Source organism: Pleurodeles waltl, chromosome 11 (assembly GCF_031143425.1).
Source record: "Pleurodeles waltl isolate 20211129_DDA chromosome 11, aPleWal1.hap1.20221129, whole genome shotgun sequence".
NCBI lineage: Eukaryota > Metazoa > Chordata > Amphibia > Caudata > Salamandridae > Pleurodeles > Pleurodeles waltl.
Genome location: NC_090450.1, coordinates 19,033,334 through 19,052,308, shown reverse-complemented (window position 1 = coordinate 19,052,308; position 18,975 = coordinate 19,033,334). Strand labels below are relative to the sequence as shown.

General features: G+C 43.1%; 1 protein-coding gene across 1 annotated transcript in view; it reads left to right on the top strand.

The window, feature by feature from the left end:
- LOC138265053 (putative per-hexamer repeat protein 5) overlaps positions 1-18,975 on the top strand; it is a 52,357-nt gene that overhangs the window by 17,981 nt on the left and 15,401 nt on the right. Inside the window, exons 19-22 of the mRNA XM_069212600.1 lie at positions 678-812; positions 1,752-1,886; positions 2,830-2,964; positions 8,997-9,131. Of these exons, the coding sequence (XP_069068701.1) occupies positions 678-812; positions 1,752-1,886; positions 2,830-2,964; positions 8,997-9,131 (540 nt within the window). The remainder of the gene's footprint in view (positions 1-677; positions 813-1,751; positions 1,887-2,829; positions 2,965-8,996; positions 9,132-18,975) is intronic.

The following is an 18,975-nucleotide window of genomic DNA, read 5'->3' as shown; positions in this document are numbered from 1 at the left end:
GCGTGCAACATCCATAAATGAATATTACTCTGTCTTCATACCAGTTGCCAGCACTTTATGACACAGCAGGCTGTCTGTAAATTTTGCTTCTTCCAATGGGCCTTGATCATTTGTAGAACAATAGCCAGGAATGCAGCTCATATTGCGTTCCTGTCCATCTTTCACCCACTGCCCTATTCACCTCAGGAATGTGGAACTGCAACTGCATCATTAGATGAAGGAATTACAACCTCAAAATATTTAAATAGACATGCCAAGAATAGAATAAATCTAGCTGTAATATTCCCAAATATTACTGCACATTCCAGTTTGTGATAATTCCTCATTTATGTCCCATGGCATTTCTTTTTTTCGTATTAACTAAAACTTCCACTGAACTTAAACTTGTACATATTTTCCAATGGTGCTGTGCCCCTGCCATTGAAGGATGTTAAGAAAGTGGGGTAAGAGAATCTCCTAAGTCATCTGTCAGAGTGACTGGTATTACATTTAGTGAATTATTTAAAAAATAAAATGGCCAATTAAATATACAAATTATTATAAACAACAAGCATATAAATTATATTTGTCCAGTCAGGCATCCCTTTTATGTGTGTCAACTGCTTAACTGAAACTCTAATATGACTATCAAAAACATCTCACTTGAAAGATTTCTCTTTGCAATGTATTTCTTTTAGAATATGGAACAAGATTCACTGAAAGATCTACAATTCCTTCTGTAACTTCACCAGAACCAACAGAAGGAAGTGGCTTTAGTGGAAGTGGCTCAGGAGAAATTGACAATACAACAACTGACCCAAAAACAACAACAGGTATCCAATGATTAATTCAAAATACTCAAGAAAAACATTTTTGATATGTCCGAAGTTTTTCAGCGGCACGAGCTAAGATGGTGTTCAATGGCAGAAGTGCAAAATATGAGACTATACCTGGATTTATTTTTATTAGATGCTTATTTCCCCCACCATACACTACCTTCCTCTATCTCACTCTTCTAAGTTTTTTATGCTAGCTTTCTCAATTTCTCATTTATATTACATCCTTGTGCCTCCCACCCTTGAACTACTTGTTCTCTGGGTGCAACATCTATAAATGAATATTACGGTGTCCTCAGACCAGTTGCCAGCTCTTTATGACACAGCAGGCTGTTTGAAAATGTTGCTTCTTCCAATGGGCCTTGATCATTTGTAAAACAATAGCCAGAAACGCACTTCATGTTGCGTTCCTGTCCATCTTTATCCCACTGCGCTATTCACCTCAGCAATGTGAAACTGCTACTGCATCATTAGATGCATGAATTACAACCTCAAAATATTTAAATATTCATGCCAAGAATGAGCTCCAATCAAGCTGTAATATTTCCAGATATTACTGCAGATTCCATTTTGTGGTAATTCTTCCTTTATGTCCCATGGCATTTCTTTTTTCGTATTAACCAAAACTTCCACTGAACTTAAACTTGTACGTATTTTCCAATGGTGTTAGGGCCCTCCTATTAAAGGATGTTAAGAAAGTGGGGTAAGAGAAAATCCTAAGTCATCTGTCAGGTTGACTGGTATTACATTTACTGCATAACTTAAAAAATGACCAATTGAATATACAAATTATTATAAACAACCACTATACATATAAATTATATTTGACCAGTCAGGCATTCCTTTTATGTGTATCAACTGCTTAACTGAAACTGTAATATGACTATCAAAAACATCTCAGTTTAAATATTTCTCTTTGCAATGTATTTCTATTAGGATATGGAACAAGATTCACGGAAAGATCTACAATTCCTTCTGTAACTTCACCAGAACCAACAGAAGGAAGTGGCTTTAGTGGAAGTGGCTCAGGAGAAATTGACATTACAACAACTGACCCAAAAACCACAACAGGTATCCAATGATTAATTAAAAATACTCAAGAGAAACATATATGATATGTCTGAAGTTTTTCAGCAGCACAAGCGAAGATGGTGTTCAATTCCAGAAGTGCAAAATATGAGATTATGTCTGGATTTATTTTTATAAGGTGCGTCTTATTTCCACCACCATACACTTCCTTCCTCTATCTTGCTCTTTAGGTTTTTTTATGCCAGCTTTCTCAATTTCTCATTTATATTACATCCTTGTGCCTCCCACCCATCAACTACTTGTTCTGTGTGTGCAACATCTATAAATGAATAGTACGGTGTCCTCAGAACAGTTGTCAGCTCTTTATGACACAACAGGCTGTTTGTAAATTTTGCTTCTTCCAATGGGCCTTGATCATTTGTAGAACAATAGCCAGGAACGCAGTTCATGTTGCGTTCCTGTCCATCTTTAACCCACTGCGCTATTCAACTCAGCAATGTGGAACTGCTACTGAATCATTAGATGCATGAATTACAACCGCAAAATATTTAAATATACATGCCAAGAATGAGCTCGAATCAAGCTGTAATATTTCCAGATATTACTGCAGATTCCAGTTTGTGGTAATTCTTCCTTTATGTCCCATGGCATTTCTATTTTTCGTTTTAACCAAAACGTCCACTGAACTTAAACTTGTACATTTTTTCCAGTGGTGTTAGGGCCCTGCTATTAAAGGGTGTTAAGAACGTGGGGTAAGAGAAACTCCCAAGTCATCTGTCAGTTTGACTGGTATTAAATTTACTGCATTATTTAAAAAATGATCAATTGAATATGCAAATTATTATAAACAACCACTATGCATATAAATTATGTTTGACCAGTCAGACATTCCTTTTGTGTGTGTTAACTGCTTAACTGAAACTCTAATATGTCTATCAAAAACATCTCACTTTAAAGATTTCTCTTTGCAATGTATTTCTATTAGGATATGGAACACGATTCACTGAAAGATCTACAATTCCTTCTGTGACTTCACTAGAACCAACGGAAGGAAGTGGCTTTAGTGGAAGTGGCTCGGGAGAAATTGACATTACAACAACTGCTGCACAGACCAGAACAGGTATCCAGTGCTCAACTAAAAATACTCAACAGAAACATATTTGATATGTCCCATGTAATTCAGTGGCATGGGTGAAGATGATTCTCAGTGGTAGAAGTGCAAAAGATGCCTTGTTTTATTTTCATAAGATGTTTCTTTTTCCAACCACCTTATATTTCCTTCCTCTGTATCTCACATTTTTAAGTTTTTTTTAATGTTAGCTTTCTCAATTTCTCATTGATAATATATCCTTGTCTTGCTTCTCCTTTCTGGCCTGTTATGCCTTTTTCTGTCTTGCTCTGTGTCACAACTTGTTGACTCAATGTAACTCTAGACCTGTATAAATAGTAGCAGTCTCCCACTCTCTGCAATCATTTAATCAAGTTAAGCACAACAGGTATTCAGAATTTCCAAATTATTCAAGAGGTGGTAAGGTATTCGATAGGTCATTGCTCTTAAACTCTAACAAACCTTTAGAGCTTAAGAGTAATTTTCTCTCACATACAAGGAGCCTTCTGTTATGAGAATCTGCAGAACTCTTACATGGATATTCAATGGTGTACCTGGCACCAACACATTTTCTATTTTTTCAGTAACACCACATACATTCTTGAACTTTACATGCTAGAATTTGCCATGTTTTTTTAGCAGAAATACTAGACAAACTCAACTGTAAGTAGGGAAAATGTCATACTCTGACAAGTTTTTAAACAAAACATGACATATTCCTTAATCGCACCATTCCTGGCATTAGCAGAATGCAGAGAACTGGCAATACTGGTGGGGAGAGATTAATGGATGAACATCAGGGCCACTGCTTTTAAGTGTCTATGACATTTGGTCTGATAATGATCAGTTTAATCAGTAGACAATGCATATTTGATACATATCATGTAGAAGTAATACAGTCAACAGATAGTAATGGCTTTTACTAAGATACTAGACATTACTCTGTCATATACCCAGAAGAAGGCCTTTTAAGAAACTCTTCAACATCAGCAGGTACTTTAGTAATCCATGTAGAGGTTTTGAAACTATTGGTGGTGATTTTTCCATTAGAAGGTCTTGCTTCTTTTGTCAAGGTGGTTTGATCTGTATTCATTACTCCAAGACAGGGTGTAATTTGTTCCCAAATGTGTCTTACTCAGGCCTCCTTCATCCAAATCTCACCCCATTTCTCATTATGTGGTGATCGATCTAAACTCTCCCTCCTTGTACCTTTCTATTTCCAGTATAAAAATACAAATTCTCATATGTTGTATTAATTCTTCTCCTTCTAACCCCTTAATTTCTTGCTTAGCTCATTTTACAGAGGATTGTTCCACCTGTTTCTGCCCATTTGTCTGCTCCCCACTGTATAGCAAATGTCATAGCTGCTTTTTCTATGAAACTCTCTTGCTGTTCACAACTGTTAGAGAGGATATTTTGCTGCTCTGTGTTTTAACACTGCTCAGCAAAGTGCCTGACATCAATTGTGCCTCCCACCCATCAACTACCTGTGCTGTGTGTGCAACATCTATAAATTAAGAATACAGTGTCCTGACACCACTTGCCAGCTCTTTATGTTTTAGCAGACTGTTTGTACATTACGCTTCTTCCAATGGGCTGTGATCACTTGTAAAACAAGACCCAGGAACACAGTTTGTGTTGCGTTTCTGTCCATCTTTCAACCACTGCCCTATTAATCTCAGCAATGAGGAACTGCTACTGCATCATTAGATGCATGAATTACAACCTCAAAATATTTAAAAATTCATGCCAAAAATGAGCTTCTTGTTCTACCAAACATCACGGAAGTCCAAGGGGGAGGGGGGGTCTTGCAGTCTACGTCTCACTAAACTTGAAAATGGACATAGAAGAGCTGCCACAAGAAGGCTCAGACTGCCAAGTGATCAAACTATGCCACTGGATCACTAACGGTAGGCCGCGGATGCTGCTGGTCAACTCGTATATTCAACCTGGCCTCTCTCGCAAGCGGGCAGCAATAAAGAGGCTAACGGCAATCATCTCGCACCATTGACAAACTCATTCAGACTGGGACATCATGCTGGCTGGGGACTTTAATTCAAACTTAATCAAGGTGCAATAGGATGATGAAATACTAACATCTCCTGCTGGAACGTCCCGATACAGGTGTCATCGAACTTTACACGCTGTGACCAGCAGGGACCGCAGTTGGTGACATCGTTGAAATATCTTAAACTATGGATCCTAAATGGAAGGTTCCCAGGTGACTCCCCACCAAGCTACACCTTCCACGGCCCCAACTCACGATCTATCCTAGATTACACCTTAGTTACATTGCCTCTTATCCCCCTGGTACAACATTTCAAAATAAAATACTTAACATCTAGCGACCACTCTTATCAAATACTCACTCTAAGGACCTCCCCACCTGTGCACCGCCAGGCCCTGCCAGAAGTGGGCTCTAGAGGATCAACGAGCTTGAAGAGACTACGCTGGTCATCCAACACAATAGTAGCTTTATCTTAATCTGCAAAGCTGCAGATGCTGGAGAGCCTCCAAAATAATGGTCATATATTGGACGCCTGGGAAAACTTCAGAGAGAAAATATTGGACCAGCACCCTTATTCTAACCTACCATGGTCAACTCCACAATTCAGCCAAATCACTCCTGCTCGCCTTTCGAAATCAGGCTATCTTCTTAAACTTAAAAAAGCTCAAAGGAAGTTGCCAAGATGCCTGAAGGTATGCCTAGGCAATCAGCACCTTTGGGAACAACTGAAGAACAAAAAACAAAAGAATAAAAAAGACAAATATGGAAAGAAAAATCCAAAGGCAAGAGTATTTTCTGGTTAAAACTAATACACGCCGCAAAAGGGAAAAGCCTCAGGAAATTCTGGGAAATTATCAAGCATTTAAATGCTCGAGGGAATCTAATTAACAACTCATACATCCCTGAAAATGAATGGGTGAGCTACCACAAGACAATCTTTTCTATCAAGTGCCAACCCTGTGGAAACACTCCTCAACTACCATCTTGGACACCCAAAAGGGGACATATCCTCCTGCTCGAGGACGGAGAAATGACTGACCTTACTTTGTCCACCAGCAGGACATACCGAGCACTCCTTAAGGCTCTCCGTGAAGTATTCCTCGGGCCAAACTGTCTTCAGCAAGCCATCTTCAGGGATGAAGCAGTCTTCTGGTTTGAAGTGCTGACCCCCCTATATCAGGAAGTAAGGCTGGCAGAAGCCACCCCAGAGAGCTGGCGATGCTCTATAATTAATCACATCTTCAAGGTAGTCAACAGAAACAGTTCGGGTGACTACAGGCTAATTGCCCTTATTGATGTTGAGGCAAAAGAACTACGCCTCCTGCTCCTCGCTGAACTAACAGCATGGGTTAGAAAAACATATTGTTCCACCTAACCAAACAGGCTTCAGGAAAGAGGTGGGCACAACGACGAATAACCTAATAACCTCCTTCCTCACAGAGCAGATGGCGGCACAGGAAACTACATCTTGCCTTCATTGATTTCAATGCCAGCTTCAACCGAGTTAACAGACAACTGTTCTGAAGCAAACTAAAGTAATGCAGTCTCCCAGCACCCCTCCTGAATGCAATAATCTCTTTATATTCTGAAGCATGGGTGTGAATAAAAATCGGAGATGTCTTGAGTCTCTCAAGGAAAATCTCCACCACCCTCAGACTGAACAAAAGCTGTATGCTTGCTCCCCATTTGTTCAACTTGTTTATGGCAGACCTGACACCAGCTTTAGATGCTGGCAATGTTCACCCTCCACGGTTGGGAGGGCTTTCTCGGACACATTTACTATACGCAGACGATCTGGCACTGTTTAGTTGCACTAAAGGTCGGTTTACAAAGATCCTAAATATCTTGGCCAACTATGTTTACTACAATCAGCAGGAAATCAATGTGTCCAAATCCAAAATAATGCAGGTAGGATGCAGGCAGACCTTCAGATCAAGGACGGCATTAAGCAATGTTTCGCTGGAGGTGGTGCCGCATTACATATATCTAGGAGTAATTCAAGAATCTCTAGGCACCTTCAGTCAACAGAAGAAATTCATTGTGCAAAGAGCTTCAGCACTAACCTACGCCTTCTCCCTCCTGGCCAAACGACTACATGGTCCATCATTCCACCCACTCCCAGCCGTCATCTCATCCAGGTTGCTCCGTACACTACCCTATGCCAGAGTAGCTATGCATGATCTGGAAGAGCCCTTGATAGATAAAATCCAGCTCAAGGTATTCCGGTGAGTTTTCAAACTACCAAACTCCGCCTCACCAGCGCACTTACGTCTGGAATTTGGACTTGTACGGCAGGATCTGGCAGCAAATTCAGAGGCGGCAAAAACTTGGCAAAATCAGTCACTCAGCCGACAATTTGAACAACCCACTTTGGCAGGCCCTAGAAAGTGACCAGCACTCAGTTTACAACAAGTATCTTTGGTTAACTATCAGCCAACTACAGCTTCAAGACCTGTGGGAGGCGCAGCACCAACATATAAATCATTCAAAGGAGGTGTGAACAAGGCCTGCAAACTGCTTTCATTCACTCATGACAAGGTTAAATTTAGTGCCCGTGCACATGCTTGGATGATCATAAGGCACTAAGCCAAACTAGAACCAGGCGCTTACCTTTTTTACACCTTACGTGCCACATTTGAAACACCAGTGAATGACAATAGAACTAGGAATTTTGCCAATCTTAGCCAATGCTGTCAAGGAGAAACACTACTTTGCGGAAGTGCAGGCATTGTCCATGCCAAAAGGAGATCTTGCACACATAATCTGCATTTGCCTGGATCTGCTAGACCTTCGAAGAAGGTTCCTCAAAAGATTGTTTAATGAGAGAGGCATACGGACCTGTAGAGGACCCCATAGTAGCTTGTTTTAACCCACATGATCCCCAGCTAAATTGCAAGTTCATCAAGTACTGAAACTGGAGTTGCCACATAAGGCATAATAAGAATTGAAGCAGACTGCGCTACATGGTCGAAACAGCAAGATTTTCCAGCACCACCCTCCCTGGTCACACTGAGATCACACCAACGGCACCCAGGGTCTATGGGTTCAAGGTATTTGACAGTAACTGAATGATGTGTCATATTTAAATACTTCGATCTACCGGACCCGACTAAATCTGCATATTTTTTTTCATTATTTTTTTTTATTACAAGCTGAGACACTTCAGAAGATTTAGTAGGCTTCTTATGGCATGTTCATAATTTGCAGGTTATTGATGAACGTTGAGACATACTCAAGTAATTTTGAAACTTTTGATTGACTAAACCGACACACCTTTTTTAACTACTAGCTGAGAAAATACCAGCTGCTTTTTTTCGGATCGATTGGTCCTCCTTCTATTTTTACATATAATTATCCCGTTACAGGAATTTTTTTATCACACTGAAACGCTTTCATTATGTAAATGGCAACATTGTTATGGTTCTAATTAGCGGAAACAATAAATTAAATCTGAATCTTCCAATGGGCCCTGATCATTTGTAGAACAATAGCAGTTCATGTTGCGTTCCTGTCCATCTTTAACCCACTGCGCTATTCACCTCAGCAATGTGGAACTGCTACTGCATCATTAGATGCATGAATTACAACCGCAAAATATTTACATATACATGCCAAGAATGAGCTCGAATCAAACTGTAATATTTCCAAATTTTACCACTGATTCCAGTTAGTGGTCATTCTTTCTTTATGTCCCATGGCATTTCTTTTTTTTCATATTAACCAAAACGTCTGTTGTACTTAAACCTGTACGTATTTTCCAATGGTGTTAGGGCCCTTCTATTAATGGATGTTAAGAAAGTGGGGTAACAGAAACTCCTAAGCCATCTGTCAGGTTGACTAGTATTACATTTACTGCATTGTTTCAAAAATAGCCAGTTAAGTATAAAAATTATTATCAACAACTGCTATGCATGTAAATGATATTTGACCAGTCAGACATTCCTTTTATGTGTGTCACATGGTTAACTGAAACTTTAACATGACTATCAAAAACATCTCTCTTTAAAGATTTCTCTTTGCAATGTATTTCCATTAGGATATGGAACAAGATTCAGTGAAAGAAGTACAATCCCTTCTTTGACTTCACCTGAACCCACAGAAGGAAATGGCTTTAGTGGAAGTGGCGCGGGAGAAATTGACATCACATCAACTGCTCCAAAAACCACAACAGGTAGTCAATGATTAAATAAAAATACTAAAAAAAAACATAATTGATATTGCCGACATTTTTCAGAGGTATGAGTGAAGATGGTGCTCAGTGATAGATGTGCAAAATATCAGTCTATGGCCCTCATAATGATCTTGACGGTAAAAACTGCCGAGATCCGCGCTGGCGGTCAAAAGAAGACCGCCAGCCGACTGTCCCCCCGCCGGCCGTATAATGTATTCCCCGTTGGCCCAGTATGGAAAAGGGCCGTAACATTGACAGTGGCTCCAAATGGAGCCGCCATCAATGTGGGTGTGCGGCAGGTGCAGCAGCACCCGTCGCGCAGATCACTGCCCGTAAATCGGGCTGTGACCTGGCACGATGAGGCACTGCACGGGGGCCCCTGCACTGCCCATGCCAAGTGCATGGGCAATGCAGGGGCCCCCAGGGGGGCCCCAGAGCACCCCTTGCGCCAGCGTTTGCCTGGCAGGGGAACCCACCAGGTAAAGGCTAGTGGAAAAAAGGATCATTATCCGAGGAGCAGCGCTGCTTGCAGTGCTGCCCTGTCGGAAAATGTTTCCCTCCACCGTCAGGCTGCTTGTCGGTGACACCCTGGCAGTGGAGGAGGGCGTATGGCGGCCCTCACTGTTTCCATTATATGGCAGTTCAGACCACCGCGCTGGTGGCAGGCTTTGCTCCCGCTGCCGGCATGGTGGTCTGAACCACCGGGGATCGTAATGACCCCCTATGTCTGTTTTTAATTTAATTGGCTGCCTATTTCTACCAGCACCATACACTTCCTTCTTCTTTATCTCTCTTTTTTAATGTTTTTTTAATGCTAGCTTTCTCAATTTCTTATTGATATTATGTCCTTGTGCCTCCCACCCATGAACTACTTGTTCTGTGTGTGCAACATCTGTAAATTAATAGTACAGTATCCTCAGACCACTTGCCAGCTCTTTATGACCCAGCAGGCTTTTTATAAATTTAGCTTCTTCCAAAGGGCTGTAATCACTAGTAGAACAAGAGCCAGGAATGCAGTACATGTTGCGTTTCTGTCCATCTTTCACCCACTGCCCTATTCAACTCAGCAATGTTGAACTGCTACTGCATCATTTGGCGCATGAATTACAATCTCATGATATTTAAATAGGCATGCCACTAATGAGCTCGAATCAAGCTGTAATATTCCCAAATATTACTGCTGATTCCAGTTTGTGGTGATTCTTCCTTTATTTCCCATGGAATTTCTTTTTTTTGTATTAACCCAAATTTCGTTTTTAGCCTCGTTGGGCAACATTTGCATACAAAAAAATGACGGAAATGTTGCACAAGGAGGCACTGGGGGCTCTTTAATATGCCCCTTGGTGTCTCACCCATCCAACACTTGTAACAATTATTAATTAGGTCTCTGGTTATCATGATTGGCACAGAGGGGGCAAGGTTCCTTCTCCTTTGACTTACAACTTCTCACTTCCACTTGAGTGCAATCTATTTAAGTTTGTTTATTTCTGATGTATCGGTTCAGAAACCAGCCCACTTCATAGCTCAAGCTTATTTGAGTGGAATGTGAAACATACATTTTTGAGGTAGGTAAGTTAACATTAGGGCGCATATCCTAACTAAACATTCAGAACCCCTGCAATCTTGAAATTAACCACTTGTTCACATCAAATGACAACCCTGTTGTTGTTTTCAGTAAACTATGGGGCATATTTAAGAGCCCCTAACGCCGCATTAGCGTCATTTTTTTACGCTAATGTAGCGTTAGAAGGCCAAAAACGCTGCGCCAATATTTAAAAAGTGGCGTAATGCATACATTGTGCCATTTTGTAACCGTCTGTGCTACATTATGCCTGCACCATGCAAAAGGGGTATATCTAAGAGATTTCTTTGCATCATTTATTTGGCACTTTTGATGCCTGCTCAGAGCAATTGTTATAAAGAGGCTAATCCTACAACGCACCGGACTAGCATAAAAATTTCTGACGCTAGTCCCCTTACTACTGCCATAGTGTGCCATATTTTAAATACGCACACACATGACAGCGTTAGGGGGCACTAAGGGGTGCAAAAAAAGTGGCGCTGCACTGAGGCGACCTGGCTACCAGGGCCGTGAGGGCCCCGGGGCGAGGCAATGCCTGGGCCCTGCTCTGACCTCTGCACGACCGTACCGGGGAGCCTGGAGGCTTCTGACACTGCAAACACTATCTGAGCGGGCGTCAGTGACTCATCCCCGGCCCCGCGGTGCTGGCCCCATCACTGAGTGTGACCTTGGTCTGCGGATCGGTGTAGGCCTAGACTGGTGTGGCTCCGGCCCCTTCTTTTGGCAAGATAGAAGCGCAGTGTGGCTCACTGCGATGAGTTGGAGTGGTGTACAGGCCACTTCCAAGGTGATTGAGGATCCGGGACACAGCTGCTCTGGGCGGATGGACGTGCACCGGAGTGGCAGACACGGAGACCCCCACCTGCACTTGGCACTTGCTGCCTCAGCAGAGGCACATAATTGAAGGTAGGCACGCCGCTCCCCGAAAGCCCTCCTGCCTTCCTATCATCTGCCTAATAGGACTAGGGACAGACCTATTAATCTGCAAAAAGAGCGCTCCACCAGTAAGACATTGTGCCCACTGCCTGACCTCTTTCCATTGCTTACATTGCAGCAAAAGACCTCTGTTACTGCACTGCTGCATCAACCACAAGGGAACATTAGTGCCCTCCCTCTGAGGATTAAAGGCTTGACCTGCCCTGTCACCTGGCAGACACAGGGGTACTACACTGAACCTTTGACACCCCCTGTGCTCTGCGACCCACCTTTTGCACACAGCAAACTCAGCGCCCAGCGACAGGGGTACCACACAGTTTGTTGAAACATCCATATTCTGTGGACACTGTGCAGTGCAGTGCAGAGGATCTTGCTCACAGGCCTAAACTGGTTGCACTGCAGCTCCTCATTATATTTCGGCCATCCCTGAATGCGTCGAGGGCCCTAGCATGGAGTTATTGCTTGAAACAGTTTTGGATGACAAAATACTGAAGTGCTTCTCCATTGAATGGGCACATAGTAGTCCAGGCAGACCTGGCACCCCACCAAAGCCAATAAAGCCCATCTGCTCAACTACCGGGACTTACTCTTACACTGATCTGGCACCAAAGGTTCCTGGCAATATAAAAATAACACAATCACAGCAGATCCCGATTTCACTATGGCGGTACGATGTCAACAGAACTCCTATGCCAGGGTCAAGCAGCGTGTCCGCTAAGTAAATTTGAAGTATGCCCTGCTATTTCCAGCAAAGCTCCAGCTTGAGACACAGAACATGCCTTCTACTTATCAGAGGATGTATGGACCTGGCTTAATGCTAAACATTTGTCAGGTGCGCCCGGAGACACCTTAGAAACTGGAAAATGGCTTACACCCAAATCATGGAGTCAAAAAAAGAGATTACTCAAGGCAAAACTAACCAGATGACAAGCTGAACAAGAAAGAGCGATTTCAGAGGCCTCCATCCACAGCTCGACCCCCTTTGCACTCCTATGCCCTGAGAAGCTCTCAGACTCCAGATCGGACTTTGGTAGTTCTCCCGGCACCAGAACCCATCCAGGTCCAAAGATTACTCCACGTTCAGCAAATGACCTATGAGGCGAGTTCCTCTCCCAGTGACTGACGAGAGAGGAATATCGGTGTTATAGCTACCCGAGCTCAGAGACATAAAATCTATGCGCGCCTTAGACATCTACATATTCACTTCACCTGTCTTCAGGAGACCCAACTGGGGGAGTTAGACAAGGTCAATAGAAGATGAAGTGGACAGGTATGTGGTACGGGATACTCAGCCTATGCCAGCGCACCCTTACTTCAGTCCAGTAGCTCCCTTTGTGAAAAGTAGGGTCTTAATAGACACTGAGGGATGATACGTAATGGTGGAGGGCAACATAGATGGGCATTCCTTTTATGTAGTATCCCTGTATGCACCTAATAATGCTCAAGGTGCTCTTTTGGACACCCTCTCACCTACTATGCTGCTCGCACCACAAGTTCCGGGAATGTGAGGAGAGGCCTTCAATTGTATACAAATTACTGACTGGGATTGCTCATTACCTCCATTACCGAACACAGCCCGTATACAGGCAACTAAATACTTTCAGCAATGGGCTAGAGCATCAGATCTACATGATATATGGCATTTGGGCCACCTGGAGGAAAGGGAGTATTCATACTATGCGCAGGACATCAAGTCCACACGTGCCTAGACTATTTCTTCTGTAATACTAAATGCTGGCCTCTTATTCGCAACTCTGAATATCTAGGCAGGACATTCTCGGATCAGAATCCACTTAAGGTCACATTTCAATGGGGGAGACCATGACCCACCATACCCTGATGGTGCCTTCGCATAGAAGCCTTACAGGACACAGCATATTGAGATGCGCTAGCCATGTAGATTTCCGATCATGAGAGGGCTCTGTATTGTCACGGCATGGGGGACTCAAACAGCCCTTCATTGCAGTGTGCTGGAGCTTCAAAAACCTATCCACTCATGAGAGTTGGAGGCATTAGCGAATCCAACAGCGCACACACAACTGCCGGCCCTGCATCACCATTACTAGAGAAACTGAAACGACTCAAAGATCTGTATTATAGGTCCTTCATAGCCCGTAAGCATGCTGCTGGTGACAAACCTGGGCATATATTGGCATGGCTATTATGATAAGAGACCCCTAAGACTTTGGTGGGTGCCATACACGATCATTCGGGAGTCATAAAAAATACCCAATTGGACATCAAAGAGGTATTCACCAAATATTGTGAGCATCCATACTCCTTCCATGGAGAACCCCCTACCACCCAATTACAGGACTATATGCAAGTGTAAGATCCCTACATTAACCCTCCTACAACTGCAAGACCCAGAGCAGCCTCTTCAAATAGAGGAAATCACTCTAGTAATACGTCAGATGGCGCAGGGCAAAACACCAGGCATGGATGGGTTTCCTGTCAAGTACTATGCAGCCTTTAAGACTGCTCTTGCCCCTCGGCTCCTCAAAGTCTACCAAGAGGTACATCAACAAGGGGCTATCCCGTATTCCCTATGTGAAGCGCTAATAATCGTGCTACCAAAAATGGGTAGGGATCCCCTGGAAGTGAGCTCCTATAGTCCCTTGTCAATGCTAAACATTGAGTATAAGATCCTGAGCAAGATCCTCATCAACAGATTGCTCTCGACCTTAGGTGGTCTTGTCCACTGTGAGCAGTGTGGCTTTGTCCCCGGGAGGGCAATGCATTTTAACATCCAGCGCTCGTGTCATGTTATAGATGGACTGGACACAGAGACAGACCTTTCAGTGGCAGTCTCCTTAGACTTTGAGAAAGCATTTGATATACTCAGCTGGCCCTATTTGCTACAGGTATTACAAACTTTTGGAATGAGACCTAATTTCCTGAGTTGGATGAAGCTCCAATACACTAGTCCATGAGTGCGAGTCTGCAGCGGACAGTGTATGTTGCGTTCCTTCCCCATAGAATAAGGCACTTTCCAGGGCTGCTCCTTATAACCAGTACTGTTCGCCTTAGCCATAGAACCACTGGCAGCCATACTTCGCTCAGGAGGCCTGGAATGGGGCATCAAGGTGGGGCCCAATTGACATATTGTATCACTATATGCGGATGATGTCCTCATAAATTTACAAGACAACGTCTCAACATTGCCACCCCTCTACGCTCTCCTTGCTCACTTTGGAGACCTGGCGGTCCTCAGAGTGAACTGGGTGGAAAGTCTTGTATATTCCTGCTACATAGTGTTGAGCTTGAACGTCAAAACATGTTGGATAGAGGCAGCCTCCCCTGGTCTTTCGACACCTTCCAATATCTGGAGTTAACTAGTGCTAACGCGTCCGTCTATGTTAATTTATACACATCAGGACTCGTTTTAGGTCGATGAATCTTTGGGCCCAGTGGTGAGACTCCGTAAGACGAGATAACCAATCAATAAGCCAATCAATATGTCAATAACATTGTCAAAAGTTAGCATCAAAATATATTTCACTTCAGTCATTAATAAACCTTTGGCGCAATCATGACCTTTCAGTCTCGAATAACCACACCTTAATAGAGATTTTAGTGAATTTTATTCCCTATTGATTACAATCTAATAGTAAGTGCATTAGTCTCAAAACCAAGAAGCATATGAACATAATCACAAGGAGACAACTACGATAAGCTTTCAATAATGCAAAGATCAAGAACATAAGATAATTATGTCAATAAGAACAGATCGCGACACATAATACCCCCTAGAGGTCTCAGTTCAGCATAGCACCACGTCAGTCACGTCAGTTCTGTCAGTCTAATGAATACCTCATCTAACCTCAAATTAGCATTAACATGTGGGGCTTCATGTAAAACAACTTAGAACATCAATTTGGAAAACTTCTAGCTAAGATCTCTAATCAAAAACATACAGCAGTTGGTACCTTGAAAGAAAAGGCAAATAGATTTCATTAGTAATATTATTACCCTCCTCTGGATCGGTCAGCATACAGGATCAGTCTTCGTCTTCAGGACATCAGTTAGATCACCGTCAGTCTATCTAAGTAAAGGCAAGGGACACTCTCCCCTTAAGGAGGAAATTGTAACGGGGCAGTCTATGGGCAAGGATGGTTGTCTAGTCTCAAGTCACCAAATAGAGTGACAGAGTTTCTGGATGCAATCGATATCATTCCCTACCTAATGCGTCTTGTCTCCTGTGTCATGGGTTTTTATCCCTTTTCCCAAAATACATTCCCACAAGATTCTATTGGTCAGTCACTACACCCCACTATTGGTAACCAATCAAATTATACATTAAGTAATGCATTTGTCATTTCATGATATCATCCTAAATCCTAATTGGTCTTCATAATTGACGTTTTTCGTAGGTGGCATATCCGGGGTTAATTCATCTCCTTGGCACACATCTCGGGTCAAGAGTTCTCTTCTCCTCGCTTTATTGTACTTGAAAGTGTCCATGTTTGTTTCGAAGTCACATAATTTATACTAAAAGCTACTAGCATGCGAATGGGAGAATTGGGCATTGTAGCGAATAAGTGAGGAAAAAGAACAATCGCTGGGTCATGGTCTTTTGCAAGTCAGCACACTGGAGAAACAGAAAAATACGCTTTTAATATGAGAGTTACACATCTAATTCGCGACTCATGCTAACTTAAGATGTACGAGTTCTAATGAATGCGGTTTTATACGTGATAATGCACACAATTATAAATGATTATTTCTTCTAGTTGACATTAGTTTACACAGGTGAATAATTCTCCACGTTTATTAATACATTTCAATTATTAATGCAGCATTGTTAAACATTTCACATCTATAACATGTAATATTTTAAACTACACTCTCTCTGGTCCCTCCTCTGATGACGCTCGTCATCACACAATCTTTTGATCTTTTAATTTTTCACCTTGCGCATGATACGCATTTCAACATCTTTCCCTTTATGTGAGCTTTCCTATATTTCATTGAACATTTTCTCTCTTTCACTTTTTTCATTTTGTCTGGCTCTTTTTGACAGATTTCTTTTTATTTTGTCATTAATTTTGCATGCCCCCCATAATCCTAATAGACAAATCAAAACAATTATTAGTCCTATCATAATTTTTGCAAGTACCCCATTCCAAATGTTGGTAAACCAGCTTCCCACTCGGGCAATTCCTTTTCCAAATTTTTCCCAAACACCAGGTTCTTTTAGATCCTTCAATTCTGTACTATCTCTAGTAAGGTTAGTAAGCATGCTTCTAATTTTCTTACTGTTGTCAGGTATGAATGAACAGCAATGACGTTCATTAAGCATTTCGCACACACCTCCACTCTTTACTAAAAGAATGTCTAAAGCAAGCCGGTTTTGAAGAGTCATAGCTCTTTCTGCAGCAAGTTCAGTATCCATCAGAAGTATTGCTCCTGTAAAATTTGTCAGCATGTTATCCACAATAGTAGACAACTTTTGAATTTTCATGGAATTTAAGATAACCCCCACTGATGGGATTATAGCTCCAAATATGTCACCAATGACAGCCGCCACTGATTCTCGTTTTTGTCTAGTATGTTGTATTTCAGACGTTTTAGGTATTTGTTTCAAGTCATCAATCTGGTATATCTTTGGGAATACTATTCCCAAATAACATGTCCCATACCATCCCTTAGGGAGACGGTAATATGCATTTAACCCACAGATGTAATAGATTCCATGAATCGCTGGGTCTTGTCCGTTTAACATAAAGGTCCATTTACTCTGAAACAGAAACACATGTCTACATTCACTCGTACCTACAAATAGATTGTCTTGATCAGACTTTGGCCTATATATACACAGTCTACCTACATGTAATGCATCTAAAGCTAATTTGCCTTGTGTTTTAATTGCCGTGTAAGCATAATCATTTGCGTAAGTACGTTTTTCTAAGCCTTTTTCTAACCTCTCCTTTAATGCTTTGCGTCTATCATCTGTGTGATCTAAAAAGCTTTTCTCTACAGAAGACAGTAAGCAAGTCAGATTATTGCGATGTGCATAAGCAGTTCCAAATGTAAGTGTCGGCTCAAAGAATCCTCTAACTATTTTAATATCATGCTCTTTAGCTAACTTATTTAAAAATTCAATCACAGGCACAAAAGAAAACACAACATCCAGATTCAAATAAAAGTATTGCACATGCGCTTGATTATAAAATCTTGTTAATAGCAAGCTGCAGCTAATCCCATAAGTAAGAGGGAGGCTATGATAAATACCTCCCTCCTGCACAGATGAAGGAATTTTAGTGCACACATAACAATCTTTCGCATCCATAGTTTCCACATACTCATTTAGGCCCTCATTCTGACCTTGGCGGTCTTTTCGCAAGACCGCTGAGTTACCGCCGCGGTGAAGACCGCCGACCGCGGCGGTGTGCCGCTGTGCGCATTCTGACCGCTGGGAGCGTTCCGCCGGAAAACCGCCAGCAGCCACACTGGCGGTCGGCGGGAAAGTGGAGACTGGTCAACCTCCACCGCCACGCCAGCAGAACACCGCCCACAGAATTACGACCCACATTTCTGTGTGGCGGTCTTCTGTTGGCGGTCTTCTGTTGGCGGTCACGTCCCTATGGCTCCCGTCGCCTCCCGGAGGACCAACGCACAAGGTAAGTTGATCGTCCGTGAGGGGAGGGGGTGGGGGGGTGTTGTGTGATGTGTGCGTGCATGGGGGTGTGCGTGTGAGTGTGTAGAGGGAGTGTGTGAGTGCGTGTATGCGGGCGGGGGGTGCCGCTGTGTCTATGGGTAATGTGTGCTGTTCGGCAGGTGCGCATGTTGGCATGTATGTGTGCGGGTATGTGTCCCCGTTGTGTATGTGTGTGTAGGGGGTGTGTATATGTGCATGTTGGGGGTGTGTGCATGTCGGGGTACATGTATGTGCATGTCGGGGTGGGGGTGGGGAGGGGGTTCGTACCACCTCTGGGGGGTGGCAGGGGGGTGGAGGGTGTGGGGGGAGGACTCGGGTGGGTAGTGGGGGGTGGGGGAGACCCCTATCAGTGCCAGGGAAGGAATTCCCTGGCCCCGATAGTGCTTACCGCCATGGTTCGCACGGCGGTTCCCGCCCGCAAGAAACCGCGGCGGTAGGCAGGGTCATAATACCCTTGGCGGTCTTGGGACGACCGCCGGGCCGGAGTGCGCAAACTCCAGCCCCGCGGTCATGACCGCCGTGGCGGTCGGAGTGGTGAAGTAGCGGTCGGTCGCGGCGGGGACCGCCGCGGTCAGAATGCCATTTTTAATACCGCCGGTCTGTTCGCGGTCCGACCGCCGTCTCTCCGCCGACCGCCAGGGTCAGAATGAGGGCCATAGTAAGCG